This window comes from Hemiscyllium ocellatum (assembly GCF_020745735.1).
Source record: "Hemiscyllium ocellatum isolate sHemOce1 chromosome 27 unlocalized genomic scaffold, sHemOce1.pat.X.cur. SUPER_27_unloc_2, whole genome shotgun sequence".
Classification (NCBI taxonomy): Eukaryota; Metazoa; Chordata; class Chondrichthyes; order Orectolobiformes; family Hemiscylliidae; genus Hemiscyllium; species Hemiscyllium ocellatum.
The window spans coordinates 2,953,125-2,973,294 of record NW_026867487.1 but is presented as its reverse complement, the minus strand read 5'-3'; the positions used below and the strand labels follow the sequence as shown (position 1 = coordinate 2,973,294).

General features: G+C 48.2%; 1 protein-coding gene across 1 annotated transcript in view; it reads left to right on the top strand.

Moving 5' to 3' along the window:
- The window catches only part of LOC132807638 (T cell receptor alpha chain MC.7.G5-like), a 396,787-nt gene that overhangs the window by 375,002 nt on the left and 1,615 nt on the right, over positions 1–20,170 (top strand). Inside the window, exons 6-7 of the mRNA XM_060821685.1 lie at positions 19,218–19,508; positions 19,610–19,657. Coding sequence (XP_060677668.1) covers positions 19,218–19,508; positions 19,610–19,657 — 339 coding nt within the window. The remainder of the gene's footprint in view (positions 1–19,217; positions 19,509–19,609; positions 19,658–20,170) is intronic.

The following is a 20,170-nucleotide window of genomic DNA, read 5'->3' as shown; positions in this document are numbered from 1 at the left end:
GTGTGTGTGTGTGTGTGTGTGTTTCCCCAGGGTTTATATCCCCCCTCCTTGATTTATACCTGTGTGTGGGTGTATGTGTTTCCCCAGGGTTTATATCCCCTCTCCCTGATTTATCCGTGTGTGTGTGTGTGTGTATGTGTGTGTTTCCCCAGGGTGTATATCCCCACTCCCTGATTTATCCCTCTGTGTGTGTGTGTGTGTGTGTTTCCCCAGGGTTTATATCCCCCTCTCCCTGATTTATCCCTGTGTGTGTGTGTGTGCGTGCGTGTGCGTGTGTGTGTGTGTGTGTGTCCGTGTGTGTGTTTCCCCAGGGTGTATATCCCCACTCCCTGATTTACCCCTGTGTGTGTGTGTGTGTGTGTGTGTGTGTATTTTGTCTTTACAAAGAGATATCCACATTTAACATTCGTCTTTAATATCGGACGGTTTCTGTCCCTTTGCTTTACAGAGTATAGACCCTTCAGTGTCTGAGGGGATTAGCCTATAGGTATTGAAGTGGGAATTTTCCTGAATTCCTGGATCACGGGGAATGGTTCTGGGGAAACCCAGGATGGAATTAAATAGAGAAGCCGAGAGGTTCCTCAGAGCCGGAACACCGCTCAGTTGGACAGAGAAGGCTGCTTTCACAGACACCATTATTTCATTAGAAACTCTGTAGCTGTTCTCATAATTCCTGAGAACCTAATCACCGGGTGTGATTTCTGTAAATAGGAGCTGATGCTGTGAAATCTCCGTGTGTCCCAGAGCTGCACTTGTCCAGTCTATACTCAAACTGCCCATTGCTCAGAATGGACACAATGTGTCCATCACGCTGCACTAACCTTTCCCACCCAATGTCTTATTGATGAGGGAAAGGGACAGGAGAGAAGGAAGGAAAAGGAGGCAAATCCTGCTCTCCCCATCCCAGTAACTCTCGGAACATTCTGTCTCACTGTCATATGATTCATTCATACGTTTCGGTGGACACAGGGACAGAGTGTTAAATGGATAGACTCTCCCTTAGTAAATCTCACAGAATAATAACTGACTCTGGGAGTTTGGGTCAGACTATTTGAGGATGTTTGTGAATATTGTCAGTGGAATGCTAATTTTTGAAAGTTGGTTGTGATTCAGGCTGGAACCCAGTGAGTATTGGATTCTGAATGGACAACTTTAGGAAACTGATTCCAACACATAAAAACAATGTCATGAGGATTGTACAGAAAATGGGTGCCGTCTGCTTGAAATAGCATTGGGTGGTACAGACCCAGAACAGTCACTAACTGGGAGAGGGTTTTTGTCAGGAAGTGTAGGGCTGTGTGAATAACGACTTCAAGCGTATCTTCGGAGGTGGGACCAGACTGATAGTGGAGCCAAGTAAGTATTGGGGATTGTCACAGAATAATGTCCACGGGTTTGTGTTGGATAGCAACCATGAGTAGGTCAGCAGAGAGAATAATTCCCCAGAATGCAAATACGGTACAGCTAGGGATACCGTACTCGGGACAACATCTGTGTTAAAGGCAACCATTTTCCCTTAGACTGCAACAATAAATCTCACAGAATAATACCTGACTCTGGGGGTCTGGGTCAGGCTGTTTAAGGATGTGTGTGAATATGGTGAGACGGAAGGTAGTTTTTGGAAGTGGATCACGATTGAGATCGCAATCCAACGAGTTTTCGATTCTGAGTGGACAACTTTAGGAAACTGATTCCAAAGCATGGAAGTAATGTCATGGATAAAATGGGTGCCATTTGGATGATATGGTTGTAGTGGTCCTGACAAAGGACAGTCACAAACTGGGAGAGGGTTTTTGTCAGGAAGTGTAGGGCTGTGTGAAATATGGCAGCAACAAACTTGTCTTTGGAGGTGGGACCAGACTGATGGTGGAGCCAAGTAAGTGTTGGGGATTTTCACAGAATAATGTCTACGAGTTTGTGTTGGATAGCGATCACGAGTAGGTCTGCAGAGATAATACTTCCCCAGAGCACAGATACGATACAGCAAGGGATACCGTACACAGGGTAACATCCCCAGATTATCGGTGGGACCGACCCACCAGGCATTCTGCTCTGGGTTGGGATGACACTTTTTTTAATAGAAGGTAGACCCTAATTCACATCCGTGGTGGCTAAGAAAATACTTCCACAGTGTTAGAGACCTTATCACAGTATTGAACAGTTGCAGAACCAGCACCCCCAAGTGTACCCACCAGAAAATAAAGGTGGCAATGATCACTCCTCTGGGGTGGGTTTTTGCTGAGGGGTGCAGTGCTGTGTGAATGATGGAGTTGGTTACGAGCTTATCTTTGGAGAGGGGACAAAGTTAACCGTGGAGCCAAGTAGGTATTCAGTAACACCCCAACACAGCTTGTGTCTATCATAAGAGTTTGTGTGTGTCCACTCTATCTGTGCAAAGCATCCATTAAGATCTCCTCATCTGAAATTCATCTTGACTGTCAGGCGGATTCTAGGTTTTTATTTATAGAGTACAGACCCTATAATGTCTGAGGCAATTAGCCAGTGTGAATTGTAATGGGAATTTTCCTGAGTACCTGGATTAGGGGGAAACCCAGGGTAGATTTTGACAGCAGAATAGAGAAGCTGCTCAAAGCAGGAACACTGTCCCGTTGGATAGAGAAAACTCCTTCCACAGACTGACAGTGGAGCCAAGTAAGTGTTGGGGATGGTCACAGAATCATGTCCATGGGCTTGTGTTGGATAGTGATCACGAGTAGGTCAGCAGAGATAGATTAGATTAGATTAGATTACTTACAGTGTGGAAACAGGCCCTTCGGCCCAACAAGTCCACACCGACCCGCCAAAATGTAACCCACCCATTCCCCTACATTTACCCCTTTACCTAACACAATGGGCAATTTAGCATAGCCAATTCACCTGATCTTTGGACTGTGGGAGGAAACCGGAGCTCCCGGAGGAAACCCACGCCGACACGGGGAGAATAATTCCCCAGACCACAGGCACAGGACAGAAAGGGCTATTGTACTCAGGGTGACATCCCCGGATTATCGGTGGGATGGACATACCAGGAGTTCTGCTCTGAGTTGGGATCAGGAGATGGGCCCTAACTCACATCAGTGCTGGATTCGAAGGTATTTCCACAGTGTTAGTGTGAGTGGGACAGCTTTGAGGAATGGCCTAGCATGTGCCCACAAGTGAATAAAGATGGTAATGATCACGCCACTGGGGTGGGTTTTTGCTGAGGGGCGTGGTGCTGTGTGAATGCTGGAGGTGCAGAGCAGCTTATCTTTGAAGAGGGGACAAAGTTGAGCGTGGTGCCAAGTAGGTATTCAGGTACACCCCAATGCGGCTTACGTCTATTCTGTGAGTTTGTGTGTGTCCATTTTATCTGTACAAAGCATCCACTTAGACTTATACATGTGAAATTCCTCTTAAATATCTGTTTCTGTCCCTTTGCTTTATGCTGTGCAGATCCTATATGTCTGAGGTGATTAGCCTGTGTGGATTAAAGTGGGAATCCTTCTGATTACCTGGATCAAGGGGAAAAGTTCAGGAGAAACCCAGGATAGAGTTAAATACAGACACTAAAAGGCTCCTCAAAGCAGGAACACTGTCCAGTTGGTCAGAGAAAGTTGCTTCCACAGAATACATTAGTTGAATACAAATTATCACAAAGTTCCGATTAATTCCTGAGCACCAAATCAATGCAGGGGATTTCTGTAACGTGAAATCTCCATGTGGCAAGGTCCGCGCTTATCCAGTCCACGGTCAAGCCACTAAGATATGATTGATTTATGTAGGTAGGTGGGTAGCAGGCACCAGAGAGAGAGAAACATTGAGAAGAGTCTATCTCCGTTAAACGGATGCACGCGACCTCAGATCGCAAAAGTAAATCTCACAGAATAGTAGCTGACTCTGGAAGTATGGGTCAGACTACTTAAAGGATGTGTGGGAATATTGTGAGAGGGAGGCAGGTTTCTGGAAGTTGTTCGTGACTGAGAGTGGAATCCAATGATTGTTACGTTGTGAATGGACACCTTTTGGAAACTGATTCCAGCAGATGAAAGCAATGTCACGAGTAATATCCCCAAAATGGATGCCAACTGGATGAAATGGTATCGGGCTACTGACAAAGAACGCTCACCAACTCAGTGATGGTTTTTGTCAGGAAGTGTAGGGCTGTGTGAATTATGATAGCTACAAGCTTCTCTTTGGAGGTGGGACCAGTCTGATCGTGCAGCCACGTAAGTGCTGGGGATTTTCACAGAATAATGTCCATAGGTTTGTGTTGGATAGCAAGGATGAGTGACCAATCCTGGGAGAACGTGGAGTAAACTTTGAAAGGGAAATCTCTTTAGCTCAACAATGTCCTGGGACGAGACAGGCAGATGGTTTCACAAACTTAGGGCACCATTAGTGGCCCTTCAGTAGCCCCTAGTGTCCAGGCCATTAGATTGGAGATGCATCTATTATGAGATAAACTTTCACCAGTCCATGCCGAACATAATCCCAAACTAATCTAGTCCCTCCTGCCCACTCCTGGCCCATATCCCCTCCAAACCTTTCCTACTCATGTATCCATCCAAATGTCTTTCAAAAGTTGTAATTGTACCCATACCCATCACTTTCTTAAGAGGTTCATTCCACTCCCTGCAGTAAAAAATCCCCAACATGTCCCTTTTGAATCTTTCTCCTCTCACCTTAAAAGACTGGCCCGGTGTCTTGAAAGCCCACACCCTAGGGAGAACACTCTGCCATTCACCTTATCAATCCCACTCACGATTTTCTGAAACTTCGATGCCATTAGCAACGGATGGAAAGTGGTGGGCTGCCCACTTTTCAATTGCTCTGAATTGAATTTGTTGCCATGTGCGCAGGGAAAAGCTTTATCTTGCGAGCAATACAGGCAGATCGCAGGGTGAAGTAGCGTAGATAAGTAAATAATAGGGAAACAGCGGCAAAAACACCAAAACACAGGTACAGGTGAATGTTAAGAGTTTGTGAGTCCATTCGGTATTCTAACACTTGTAAAGTAGGAACTGTTTTGAAACTGGCCGGTGCGTGTGCCCAGGCTTCTGTACCTTCTCCCCGATGGTAGAGGTTATAGAAAAACATTGCCAGGGTGGGACGGAGCTTTGAGAATGCTGCTGGCCTTTCCTTGATAGCGGGGCCTGGTAGGTGGATCCTATAGATGGGAGGTTGGGCCTTTGTGATTGTCCAGATTCACCCACTCTCTGTAACTGTCTCCGATCTTGAGTGGCACAGTTGCCTTACCAGGTAGTGAGACACCCAGACAGAATGCTGGCGCACCTATAAAAGTTGGCAAGGGCTATTCGCCGTCATGCCCAAATTTCCTCAGCTGCCCGAGGAGGAAGAGACATTGTCGGGCCTTTGGAACCGATGCGTCCACATGAAGAGTCCAAGAAAGCTTGTCGTGGATGACCACTCCACACGTTGCTGTTAATTTGCAGTGGGGTGGAACATTCTGCCAAAAGTCAATAAGGAGTTCCTTGGCTTTGCCGGCATTGAGAGTTAGGTTGTTCTCGGTGCACCGTTTTTCCAGGTTTTCCACCTCCCATCTCTCGTCTCTTTCATCACTATCTGAGATTCGACCAATGGTGGTGTCAACAGAGAACTTGCAAATGGCATTAGTCTGGTATTTGGCGATGTAGTCATGGGTATACAGTGAGTACAGTAGGGGGATGAGTACACACCCCTGGGGTGGGGGCTCCAGTGTTGAGTGTTGGTGAGGGTGAAACATTAGAACATAGAACATAGAACATAGAAAAATACAGCGCAGTACAGGCCCTTCGGCCCTCGATGTTGTGCCGACCCAAGCCCACCTAACCTACACTAGCCCACTATCCTCCATATGCCTATCCAATGCCCAGTTAAATGCCCATAAAGAGGGAGAGCCCGTCACTGCTACTGGCAGGGCATTCCATGAACTCACGACTCACTGAGTAAAGAATCTACCCCTAACATTAGCCCTATACCTACCACCCCTTAATTTAAAGCTGTTAAATCTTCACTGATTGTGGCCTGTGGGTCAGGAAACTGAGGGTCCAGTTGCCGAGAGTGGGGCTTAGTCCGAGGTCACTGGAAGTACAGATAAAGAACAAGCAGAAACTCAGAGGGTTTTTGTCAGGAAGTAGAGGGCTGTGTGAATGTTGGCATCAACCAGCTTATCTTTGGAGCTGGGACCAGACTGATAGTGAAGCCAAGTAAGTATTGGGGATTTTCACACAATAATGTGGGTTTGATGAACAGAATGACCCTCAGTGAGACAGCAGAGGTCACTAGGGAAGCGCTGAGGTGAAATGAAGCCAGTGTTAATGAGGGTAAGGGCTGGGAGATTGGGAACTGGGCCCACCTTGAGTTCTCGTTCAGGGATGGGACACTGTGTGGGGTTCAGGAAGCTTTAGTCAGCTGGTGTTTGGACTTGACACCAAGCTGACAGTAAGAGGTCAATAACAGGTAGCAACAAGTGGTCACGGAAAGTCCCTCTCAACCCAATCATTGAATCAGCGTCCGGTTGGTACACAGACAACATGTACACCTCAGAACAACCGATCTGCAAGTTAATAGCAGCACAAAGGCGTTAGAATGATTTCTTTTTAAGAAAATTGATTGAGATGACGTGGGGAAATGCAAAGGTAGGCACCAGGACTGAGTAACGTGTGGATGTGACATTCAGTGAAGTCAATACACCTGGTGTCAGGGTTTCGGCCCTGTTCTGCTGTGCTGTGGGTAATAACTCCAAAAAGACCACGTGCGTGGATCTGGCACCAGACGTAAACGGGGATCCCAGGAAGTGAAATCCCCTTCCGCATTTTCCCAGGGACCGTTATCATCCTTAAAATGATGTGTCGTTACCGACTTTGGTCAGAAATGAGTATCTGAGGACCAGAATCAGCAAAGACCTAACATCCAGAAAGTCTTGTGTCTTCAAAGCCGAAGACTGAGGAGTGAACTCAGAGAGAGCTTTTTCATCTTTTAGTTGGTTTTGACAAAGCGAAAGTTTGTTGTACAGTCCCCGATAACAGAATAAGGGGGAAATTTGGATGGGTTGCCTGGATCCACCTAATAGTTCAATGGAGGCAATTCAGAGGTAGCTCACTGGGATGACATGGAGTTCAATGTAGCTAAGTGTGAAGTGATTCACTTTGGTAAGAGTAACAAGAAGATGGGGTACTGGGCTAATGGTCAGATACTTGGTAGTGTGGATGAGCAGAGGGATCTTGGTGTCCATGTACACAGATCTCTGAAAGTTGCCACCCAGGTAAATAGTGCTGTGAGGAAGGCATATGGCGTACTGGCTTTTATTGGTAGAGGAATTGAGTTCCGGAGTCCTGAGGTCATGTTGCAGTTGGATAAGACTCTGGTGTGGCCGCATCTGGAGTACTGTGTGCAGTTTTGGTCGCCATCCTATAGGAAGGATGTGGAGGCACTGGAACGGGTGCAGAGGAGGTTTACCAGGATGTTGCCTGGTATGGTAGGAAGATCGTATGAGGAAAGGCTGAGGCACTTGGGGCTGTTTTCATTGGAGAAAAGAAGGTTTAGGGGTGACTTGATAGAGGTGTACAAGATGATTAGGGGTTTATATAGGGTTGACAATGAGAACCTTTTTCCACGTATGGAGTCAGCTATTATGAGGGGGCATAGCTTTAAATTAAGGGGTGATAGGTATAGGACAGATGTTAGGGGTAGATTCTTTACTCAGTGAGTCGTGAGTTCATGGAATGCCTTGCCAGTAGCAGTGGTCATTTAAGCGGGCATTTAAACGGGCATTGGATAGACATATGGAGGATAGTGGGCTGGTGTAGGTTAGGTGGGCTTGGATCGGCGCAACATCGAGGGCCAAAGGGCCTGTACTGCGCTGTATTTTTCTATGTTCTATGTTCTATGATCCCCGTTATGGGAGGGATTGCTTTTCGAAGAAAGATTGAACGGTTTGTGACTGTACTCCTGGGAGTCGAGGAGAATGAGAGGTGATCTCATTGAAAAATACCTGATTTTTCAGGAGTGGGAGAGGGTCAATGCTAAGAGGGGCACAGGTTCAGAATAACGGGGCACTGATTTCAGAGTGAGATAGGGGAGGACTTCCTTCTGCAAAGGGTGGTGAGTCTTTGGAGCTCTTCAGCACAGACAGCTGTGGGAGGGGAGTCCTTGCGTACATTTAAGGCTGAGACAGAGAGAGATTCCCAACCGGAATCCGGGGGAAAGAACGGGAAGGTGGAGATGAGGAATGTCAGACTATCCCATGGAATGGTGTCAAAGTCTTAATGGGCCAAATGGCCTCAGACTGTTCCTATTTCTTATCGCAATGAAAGGTTTTAAACTCATTTCAGAATGTCAGGTATAGAGTGAAATTAAATACTGAAACAGAGCAGACCTGTTTCTGTGGTGCAAGCTATTTTAACACATTATTGTCATCTTGTGGTCAATTCCCAAACTCTCAATAAATGCGCTTATCCAGAGGCTGTTAGACACTGATGATCTGATATGTTTGTGCCTCTATCCATCACCGACATCACTCAGGCAGTAAAGTGAGAGAGGGGTAGGAATGGGAATGGACACAGAGAGAGAGGGGAGGGAAGTAAATCTACATTTAATCAGTGAATGGGTGTCTCTGCGAGTTGCGACAGGAAAATTCCCTGCCTCCGGGCGACCGTGTGTGGGACAGTTTCGAGAACGTTATGAGAGGGAAGCTAATTCCTGGGCGGGCCCCGAGTCATTCCGCGTGTCAAGATCCCAGGGAGAGCATTCTGAGAATTGTCAGGAATGATGGACGCGGAACGGGAGCCTGGTCATTTCCATTTGCCTTGGTCGGGTCGGACTGACTCAGGGAGGGTTTTAGTCTGGGAACGTAGGGCTGTGTGTATACAGCTCCCAATGCCCTTGTGGGACCAAACTCATCATGGCACCCAGTAAGTCCTGGATTTCCAACGGGCAGGCTCGATTTTAACAAATTACTGCCAGCAGTTTCGTAGAAATGGCAGTGAGGCTGGGTCAGTGTGTATCTCGCTGTCTCATAAGCCCAGATTGAGTTTTCGCTGAGGGATGAGACACTGAGTGGATGCTAGGGCCCTTGGTCAATTGGTATTTGGACCGCCGTGGTAAGAGTTTCTCAAGTGGCTATGGAGTTTGGTGTTGAGGCTAGTGATAGATTCTGGTCAAGGTGAGGATAGTGCGGGGAGATGAGGAAGCCACGTTCAGTGATTTTCTTCCTGCTCTTGACAGAATGCTGGCCCAGAAGGCACCTGTGCAAGGCGCAGGGCAATAAAAACGGCCAGGAAAGGTCAGAGGGTTTCAGATCCCTTGTGTGAAGGGAAGTGAGGGTGAGGCCGGGGTCGGATGGGGGTCATCGAAACATCTCGAATATTAACAGGGAGTTTCGTGAGATGGGACACAGGGAGTGGATTGTTCAGTTGCCTTGGAGATCATACCTGGGGAAACGCTGGGATGAGAATGTGGAATAAACAGTGGAAGGGAAATCTTTGGGGAAGTTTCATTTCTCCCCCACGAGAGGAGACAGGCAAATCAGGACACCACTAGTGGTCCTTCAGAAATTCTCAGTGTCCAGACCATTACATTGGAGATGTAGCTATCGTGGGATAACCTGGTATAGAGTGAAACAACACTGGACACAGACCCTTCAGTCCAACCAGTCCATGCTGACCCTAATCCCAAAGTAAACTAGTCCCTCCCTCCTGCACTTTGACCCATATCCCTCCAAACTTTTCCTCTTCATGTACTTATCCACATGTCTTTATAACTCTACCCACATCCACCACTTCCTCTGGCAGTTCATTCCACACACGAATCTTCTTCTGTGTAAAACTATCGCTCCTCGTATTTTTTTAAAAAATTCTTTCTCCACTCATCTTAAAAAAATGCCCCCTTGTCTTCAAATGCCCCACCCTAGGGAAAAAGCACCTGTCATTCACTTTATCAATATCCCTCATGATGTTCTAAACATGTTCTCAACCTCCTAAACTCCAGGGTAAACAGACTCAGCAACTCTGAACAACCCTCGCAAGTCATATTTTAATACCTCGTACGCAGCACAGAAATCAGGGAATATTGACAAAATCAGTTCTCGGACCACAGAGTGTTCCAGACTGTGGTTCTAACCTTATGAGAATTTACATTGGTAAAGATGCTGAACAAAGAGACCTTGGAGTGCAGGTTCATAGCTCCTTGAAAGTGGAGTCGCAGGTAGATAGGATAGTGAAGGCAGCATTTGGTATACTTTCCTTTATTGGTCAGAGTATTGAGTACAGGAGTTGGGAGGTCATGTTGCGGCTGTACAGGACATTGGTTAGGGCCACTGTTGGAATATTGCCTGCAATTCTGGTCTCCTTCCTATCAGAAAGATGTTGTGAAACTTGAAAGGGTTCAGAAAAGGTTTACAAGGATGTTGCCAGGGTTGGAGGGTCTGAGCTACAGAGAGAGGCTGAACAGGCTGGGGCTGTTTTCCCTTGAGTGTTGGAGGCTGAGGGGTGGCCTTATAGAGGTTTATAAAATCATGAGGGGCATTGATAGGATAAATAGACAAAGTCTTTTCCCTGAGGTGGGGGAGTCCAGAACTAGAGGGCATAGGTTTAAGGTGAGAGGGGAAAGATATAAAAACATTCGTTGATTAGAGTCAACTTGACTTGAGGCTGAGATAATACTGACCGCTGGTAATACTGGGGGAGCTGATTAAGGCCGTGCGGAAAAGAGGGGACTGGGGCCCAGCTAACGGCGGGGCCCAGCTCAGAGCGGTAATCCGAGGGGAAACGGTCACGATTCCTGATGTGCGGATCAGCTGTCCCGGTATGGTTGCGAATGTGGTCGTAACTGGTTGGGGGGTCAGGTCGATTTGAGAAAACGACAGTGAGAGTAAAAGGGGAATCGAGAGCTGGTCCTGCCCTCAGTTCTTGTCAAGGGGTGAGTTACTGTGGGTTTCTGGGGGTTACAGCAAGATGGTATTCGGAGCTGGGACCAAGCTCATTGTGAATCCGGGTAAGAACTCAGTGGCAGGTCATTTGAGTTTAACGGTTAGAACGTATTCATTCTTTGGTGAGCTGGTAACGCAGTTCCATTGACAGATTGGCAGCGGGCACGGATCGGTGATGGTGCGGAACTGTGCACGAGATTGATTTGACTGAGATCGGGGGGAAAAACAAATGCAACTCCTACTTTACAAGCCAGTAGCTGTAAGAAGCTAACGGGGATAAAGTGGAGAGTTGTAGAGGCCATTGCAAAACTCCAACGCCAACTCAAAGGGTTGGGCATGTATGGCTGTGTGAATAGTTATGGTCTGGGGATCCGGGACTAAGCTAACGGTGCGGCCGGGTAAGTGGACAATGCAGTGGCAATAGTTGACTGAATGATTCACAGATCCACACCTTCAGACTCCCCGAGTATGTCAACAGAAGTCGAACAGGGAGGTGAGCAGCACCCCAGAGAAGACAGGGTGGGGGGGGCATTAAAGCAAGGCATTGGATAGCAGTGGGATCTGGGAGACAAAGCAAAATTCCCCAGTTGTCCAGACATTGCCATGAGGTGTTGTCGCGAGACGTTAGCATTAACATCAGTGGGCAGCAGGTTTGCGTCAGGCTGCCATGCTGGGGCAGATGGGTGGAGCTGAACTTGTGTCGGACCGTGGAATTAATAACAGAACAGGAGTTGTGTTGATGGGTAATGGGGGGGTTATGTTTGGAGCTGTTTGTAGGTTGCATCAGAATGACCAAGCTGCATCTCCGGTCTATCTGGGGTTGTTTTCCCTGGAGCGTCGGAGGCTGAGGGGTGACGTTATAGAGGTTTATAAAATCATGAGGGGTATGGATAGGGTAAATAGACAAAGTCTCTTCCCTGGTGTGGGTGAGTCCAGAACTAGAGGGCATAGGTTTGGGGTGAGAGGGGAAAGATATAAAAGAGACCTAAGGGGCAACTTTTTCACACAGAGGGTGGTACGTGTGCGGAATGAGCTGCCAGAGGAAGTGGTGGAGGCTGGTACAATTGCAACATTTAAGAGGCATTTGAATGGGTATATGACTAGGAAGGGTTTGGAGGGATATGGGCCGGGTGCTGGCAGGTGGGACTAGATCGGGTTGGGATATCTGGGTCAGCATGGACGGGTTGGACCGAAGGGTCTGTTTCCGTGCTGCCCATCTCTATGACTCTATGAACCAGCACAAAGAATGGGAGCTGAGGCAGATGGTGTTTGGTAGGGGGTTGGAGCGATTGGAACAAGCCCTTTAGCATTGGAGGAGGGACTGAGTTAGTAACACAATCCAGTCAGTATGATGCACTAAAGGGAATAATGTCACACACAACAACAGAAGTTGCTGAGAAAGCTCAACAGGTCTGGCAGCCTCTGCGCTCCTGGATAATGCAACACGATTCTCAATGAGATTACAGAGCTGGCCCAGTGATGGTTAGTAGGTGGTTGTACAGATACATTACCATTAACACCAACCCTGAGTTACCCTGGTGGCTCAGTGGGTAGCACAGCTGCCTCACAGCGCCAGGGTCCCGGGTTCGATTCCAGCCCCTGTGTGGCGTTTGCACATTTTCCTCCAGGTGCTTCGGTTTCCTCCCACAGTCCAGGGGTGTGCAAGTTAGGGTGGACTGGTCGTGCTAAATTACCCATAGTGCCCAGGGATGTGTAGGTTAGGGTGAATTGGCCATGAGAATTAGAGGGATTGGATGGGATGCTCTTCAGAGGATCTGTGTGGACTCGATGGGCCTAATGGCCTGCTTCCACTCTGTAGGGGGTTCTACGAGGGTGGGGGAGACTTGGTGGCCCTCAGGAGACTTGCCTGGACACTGAGTACAGAGGGTTTCTGCACAGGGGTGTAACGCTGTGGGGATTACCATGCTGGCAAGCTTACCCTTGGCCCTGGGACCAAACTCATTGTGCAACTGAGTAAGTGAATTACAGTCTCGTTTTATCACAGTGAGAATGAGATCCATTGCCTCTAGTATTGTTAAAGTTTCCTCATAGCTGTTGGAAACACTGGGCATGAAAGCCAGCCAGATATGTCAATGGGAGATGCTGGCGGAAGAGCCTTGGGGATCATTAGTATCAACAGTCCCTGACCGATTCAACACAGAGTTCACGATGAACCTAGAGACAGGCTTGAGTATTTCGCCCTCTCACAGTCAATGTGTGTTGAGTGTGGAGTTGGACTTTGCTCATTTGTCCTGCATTGCCCCCGGCAGAGATACCAAAGTGTGTGTGTGTGTGTGTGTGTGTGTGTGTGTGTCTGCCAGTCATTATTAAGCTGCTGATAATAATTTGCTTTGTTCTGATAACCGTCCCATCTGATAATGCCTCAGCATATGCCCTCAACTCTAAAGTGGATGAGGGTTTAGAGTTCGGTCTCCACCAGATCTTGCTCTCATTTTGCTTAAGTCACAGAATCAGAGAGTCCCTACAGTGTGGAAACAGGCCCTTCGGCCCAACAAGTCCACGCCAACCCTCCGAAGAGTAATCCACCCAGACTAATTCCCCTCTACCCTATATTTACCCCTGACTTATGCACCTAACCTACATATCCCTAAACACTATGGGCAACTTAGCATGGCCAATTCACTCTAACCTACACATCCCTGGGCACTATGGGTAATTTAGCTTGGCCTATTTACCCTAACCTGCACATCCCGGGGCACTATGAGCGGTTGAGCAGGGGAATAACTGAGGAAACAGCGGGGTGGGGAGAAATCACACATTCGCCCAGTTGTGAAAATGAAAAAAGCATTGTTTGTCATAGGAAAAGTCTAATGGCACATGAGAGATTAGCCCTGACTCTCTCCACAGGTGCTGCCAGACTTGCTGAGTTTCTCCAGTGTTTTTCTCTCTCTCTCTCTCTCGCTCTCTGCTTGCGCATTTGTTTGGGAGTTCAAGCATCCCTCGACATTCACATTCAGCACAGGAAAGGCGTGACAGGTTTTTTTGTACGCTGCATGTGGAGTTGTATATCTCAGCCATACGGTACACAGTCTTGCATTGTGTGACAGAGAGAGAGAGAGAAAAAAAAACAGAGTGGGGCACTCTCAGAAGCAAGTTAGGACCATAAGAGGTAGAGTCAAGGATAAAGTCCCTCTGTCAAGACACTCAATCCTGGGAGGGAGGGAGGAGGGGGTGTGAAGGAAATTCACTGGGATGTTGCCTGAGATGGAGCGTAGGTTCAGAGTATTTGGAACAGACTCAGCTGGCGAAGTAGCCGTTGCTGTACTGTGATAATGTCACTGTTAAAGGCTTGGCGTAGTTCCCTGGGGAGGGAGATTGACGTGACCGCAGTGATACTGAGAGGAGTTTCCTGTTGAAAGATGCCATGTTTGCCTCTCTTGGAAGTTGGCAGCAAGTTTATCCTCAGAAAAAGGGGGTAAACTGAATTGTGGAGCCAACTGGGCGTCCATTAACACCGGGGTGTTAAAGCTCAGAATTTCCCCTCGATGGGAATAGGGGGGGTTGCTAACGCAGAAGGTTTTTGTTAGGCACTGTTGGACTGTGGGCAGCAGGGGCTAAACACGCTTATCTTCGGAAGTGGGGCGAGGCTCAAAGTGGAACCTGGCGAGCCATGTCTTGCGGAAGGATGATGTTGCTTCGGGAACGCCAAGGAAGAATTCACCAGCCGAGATTTAGCCGCGAATTAACTCACGATCTAATTAAAGAGAGAGGCTTCAGAGTTCATGAATCACAGGAAGTTGGTTTGCAGATGCAGCAGGTCATTAAAAAGGCAGATGGCATATGATCCTTCATTGCGAGAGGGATGGGGTTTTAAAGCAGGGAGGTTATGTTGCAGCTGTATAGAACAAAGAGCCAAGAAATTTCCAGTAGAGGAACAGTCCCTTCGGCACTCCAAGCTGATCCAGATCCTCTATCTAAACCTGTCATCGATTTTCTAAGGGTCTGTATCCCTCTGCCCCCTTCCCATTCATGTATCTGTCTAGATACATCTTAAATGACGCTATCTTGCCTGCCTCTATCAACTCAGTTGGCAACATGTTCCAGGCACCCATTACCCTTAGCAGAAAGCACTTTCCACGCAACTCTCCCCTAAACCTTTTCCCCTCTCGCTTTGAACTCATGACTCCCCCCCTCGTAATTGGGTTCCCCACTCCGGGAGGAGAAAACGTCTTGCTGTAGAGTGCTGGTGAGACCACACTTGGAGTAGTGGGTGCAGTTCTGGTCTCTTTCCCCAAGAAAGGATGTACAGACAGTAGAGGGGGAGCAGAGCAGGGTCAATATGTTGATTCTGGAGTCGAGGGGAGTTGGACTACGAGGAGAGACTGAGTCGACTGGGATTATATTCATTGGAATTCAGATGGATGAGGGAGGATCTGATAGAAGCACAAAATTATGAAGGGAATGGGTAAGACAGACAGAGGGAGGGTGTTTCCACTGGTAGGTGAAACTAGGACAAGGGGGGGGTAGTCTCAAAATTCAGGAGAGCAGATTTAGGGCCGAATTGAGTCAAGGGGTTGGGAATCTCTGGGAATCCCTGTCCAGTGAAGCATTCGGACTACCTTTGCTGGATATTTTTAAGCTAGATTTCCGAAGGATTATGGTGAGAGGGTGAGGCCAGAAAAAGATCGGCCATGATCTTATTGAATGATGGAGCAGGCTGGAAGGGCCAGATGGCCTACCCCCTGTTCCTAGTTCTTATGTCCTCATGGCCCTGTGACGTGGTTAGGATGAAATGTGTCACAGGTAGCTCAGAGAAGGTTCACTCGGTTTATTCCGGAATCGAAAGGCTCGTCCTGAGAGGAGAGGGATTGGAAACTATTGGGAATGCTGAGGAGTTGCCAGAAGCACTGGAGAGATATTTGGGAGGTTACTAATGGTCAGTTGGGGAGCACTCGGATTTAACTGGGAAGTGAGAGAGGTCACTGCAATGCGCAGCATAATTCACAGATCGGGGGGGCTGATAAATGAAAGTGTTACATGGAGAGACGGGTATGTGGGAGTGTGTGTCTGTGTGTGTCAGTGCGGGTGTGAGTGTGTGCGTGCATGTGTGCATGCGTATATGAGTGTGCATGTATGAGTGTCTGTGTCTGTGTGTGAGCGTATGTGAGAGTGTGTGTGCATAAGTGCATGCGTGTATGAGTGTGTATGAGTCTGTGTGTGACTGTGAGTGAATATATGTGAGAGAGAGTATGTGTGTGTATGAGTCTGTGTGTATGAATGTGTGTGTGTTTGTGTCTGTGCCTGTGTGTGCATGTCTGTGTATGTATGTGAGAGAGTGTGTGTGTCTGTGTGTGTATGAGCGTGTGTATAAACATGAGTGTGTCTGTCTATGTGTGTGTGTGTGTGTGCGTCTGTGTGTATGAGTGTGCGTGTATTAGAGAGAGTGTGTGAGAGAAAGAGTTTGTGTGTCTGTCTGTGTGCGTGTGTGCATAATAATGTGTGTGTACGTGTGTGTATAATAGTATGTGTTTGTATATGTGTGTGTGTGTATGTGTGCATGTATAATAGTGTGTGTATGAGTGTGAGTGTGTAATTGTGTGTGTGTAATAGTGTGTGTATATGAGTGTGTGTGTGTGTAATTGTGTGCATGTGCGTGTGTATAATAGTGTGTGTATATGTGTGTGTGTATGAGTGTGTGTGTGTTTTATCTCTGTGTCTATGTGTGAGTTGCGCGTGTGTGTGTATCTCTGTGTGTGTCTGTGTGTGTATTTTATCTGTGTCTATGTGTGCATTGTGTGTGTGTGTGTGTATCTCTGTGTGTGAATGTGTGTATCCGTGTGTGTGTGTGTGTGTGTTTGTGAGTGAGTGTGTGTGTGTATCTCTGTTTGTGAATGTGTGTATCTGTGTGTGTTTGAGTGTGTTTGTCTGCGTGTATGTATGTGTGTGTATGAGTGAGTGAGTGAGTGTGTGTGAGTGTGAGACAGAGAGAGTGAGGGGTTTTGTTATCCAGTGTAGGACTGTGTGGGTGTCGGGAATCCTGGGTTAATGTTTGGAAGAGGGAGCCAGCTGACTGTGACTCCCGGTGTGTGCCGTATTGTGCAAGGATGATGTCACCGTTCAGATTAACAGAAATGAATGACTCCCACCAAACAGTGTTGGAAACATGGAGAGAGTCTGTTCACCTTCAGGGAGTCTGTGTCTCAGGGGCCGGTGTGCTGTCAGCTCTCGGGAGTTATTGGAATGAGAATGAGCATCGAACATTCTGTCTGTGATGTCCCTGGTAGAGTGGGAGGATATGTCAGCGAGTGAGTGCAGTAACTTTGTATTTAGCTCATTGACTGTATTTGAGAAAGAGATGGATAGATTCTCGAACAGTGAGGAGATCAAAGGTTCCAGGGAGAAGGCCGGAGAAGAGGGTTGAGAAGCATATCAGATCCTGCCCCTGTCGTTCACGGCCTTCATTGGGAAATGGGATCAGATCCTCAGTGAATCCAGGGAGGAAATCTGAGACAGCAGCATCAATGACCTGATAATGCCTGCAACGTGCACAGAGCTGTTTAGTGGAGGTGATGGGCCGAGTGGGGTCTTTGCTGAGGTTCTGTCAGAGACTATCCTGGCGGATCCAGATTCGATTCCTGTTGCGGTGGAATCGGATTTCAATCTGCAGCTGGATTCGAGATTCCGACGGTGTCGGCTGTTCACTTTCACCGGGAGAGGGAGTGAGTTTCGGAGCCACGGGGGCCAGGCTGCAGCTGTACAAAACTCCGGTGCGGCCGCACTTGGAGTATTGGGGTTGAGCTCTGGTCACCGCGTTATAGGAAGGAGGTGGAAGTTAGGGAAAGGGTGCAGAGGAGATTTACCAGGATGTTGCCTGGCGTGGAGGGAAGGTCTTACCAGGAAAGGCCGAGGGACCTGAGGCTGTTTTTGTTAGAGAGATGAAGGTTGAGAGGGGACTTCATTGAGACATATCAGAAGCGAGCAATTCCCTCAACACGGGGCCAATCCAGAACGGCGAGATTACCGTTTCAGGATGAAGGGATGGGGATTTCTAGATCGCTGTCTCTGAGGAACTCACCTCCCCTTCATAGCCGGTGGGGAACTGAGTGAATTTAAGGAAGGGATGGATGTTCCATCAGGAAGGAGCTGAAAGGTCATGGGAAGTGGGCAGAAAAAAATGGAGTTGAGGCCAAGATGAGACCAGCCCTGATCCGATTGAATTCGGAGTAGGCTTCAGGCCTACTCTTTGTCTTAGATAATGTAGAATTCGCCAAGGGAGGAATTGGACGGAATGAAGGGAGGTGATGGCCAAGTGGGATTGTTGCCAGGCTGTTCATCCAATGACCCGGGTAACGTTAGGTGGGCACTTGGGTTCAAATCCCACCATGGCAGAGTTCAATAAAATTCAGGAGTTAAATGTCTAGTGGCGACTGTTGTCGGGGGAAACGACCCAACCAGTTCACCCATGTCCTTTAGGGAGCGAAAATGCTATCCTTAACCCAATCCCAGGCCCTTCGGCCCAACACGTCCACACAGACCCTCCGAAAAGGAACCCATCCCCCCACCGTGTTCTCCTATATTTACACCTGACTAATGCATCTAACCTGCACATCCCTGGGCACTATTGGCAATTTGGCATGGCCAATTCACCCTAACCTGCACATCCCTGGGCACTATGGGTAATTTAGCACGGCCAATCCACCCTAACCTGCACATCCCTGGGCACTATGGGTAATTTAGCACGGCCAATCCACCCTAACCTGCACATCCCTGGGCACTATGGGTAATTTAGCACGGCCAATCCACCCTAACCTGCACATCCCTGGGCACTATGGGTAATTTAGCACGGCCAATCCACCCTAACCTGCACATCCCTGGGCACTATGGGTAATTTAGCACGGCCAATTCACCCTAACCTGCACATCCCTGGGCACTATGGGTAATTTAGCACGGCCAATCCACCCTAACCTGCACATCCCTGGGCACTATGGGTAATTTAGCACGGCCAATCCACCCTAACCTGCACATCCCTGGGCACTATGGGTAATTTAGCACGGCCAATCCACCCTAACCTGCACATCCCTGGGCACTCTGGGTAATTTAGCATGGCCAATCCACCCTAACCTACACATCCCTGGGCACTATGGGTAATTTAGCATGGCCAATCCACTCTAAAGACAAAAAGACATGAGTGGTCGATCAAGTCGGCCATCTTGCCGGTCGTCAAGGGAGACAGAAATTTCTCCCCACCCGTTGGACCAGGGAGGGAGAGGGGGAGGGGGAGAATCTGTGTCTCAGGGGGAAACAGAGGAGGAGCGTGTGAGCTAACCGATCTGTCTTTGGATGCCAACAGAGAGGGAACCGTCCGAACCATCCTTGTACGTTCTCTCCGCGGCCAAGACCGAGACGGAGACCGATAAAGAGCGAAAGGTCACGGCGGCGTGCCTAGCCACTGATTATTTCCCCAAGAGCTACAACATGACCATGAAAGTTGGGGAGCAGGAGGAGACACAGACCGAATCGAACGCCTTGCTGTCAATCGTCGATCGAAGTTACAGTCTGTTTGGATTCTTCCCCCCCAAGGTGAAACACGATGAGATCAGCTGCGCGGTTGGAGAGCAGACCAAGAAGTTCCCAGCAGCCGGTAAGTTGGCAGCTTTATCCGAAACTGAAATGCCTCACGGGATTCCCGGCACACCGTCCGGCCAGATCTCATCCGGCAATCATTGTTCTTTGTGTTTTCAGATCAATCCCAGTATTCCTGCATTCAGTTGGAAGATAACATGGCAGCAGGTGAGAGCACAGTCTCTGTGTGTCTGTGTCTGTGTGAGTGTGTGTGCGCGTGTGTGTGTGTGTGTGTATGTGGGTGTCTGTGTGAGTGTGTGTGCGCGCGCGCCTCTGTGGGTGTGTTTGTGTCTGTATGAGTGTGAGTCTGTGTAAGTGTGAGTATGTCTGAGTGTGTGTGTGTGTGTGCGCGCGCCTCTGTGGGTGTGAGTGAATGTGTGTGTGTGTGTGTGTGTCTGTGTGCAGCTGTGTGTCTGTGTGTGTGTGCCTGTCTGTGTGTGTGTCTGTGTGCATCTGTGTGTGTGTGTGTCTGCCTCTGTGGGTGTCTGTCTGTGTGTGTGTCTGTGTGTGTAAATGTGTGTGTCTGTGTGTGTGTGTGTGTGTCTGTGAGTGTGTGTCTGTGTATCTGTGTGCCTGTGTGTATGTATGTGTGTCTGTTTGTATGTGTCTGTGTGTCTGAATGCATGCAAGTGCGTCTGTCTGTGTGTGTATAAGTGTGTGTATCTTTGTGTGTGTGTGTGC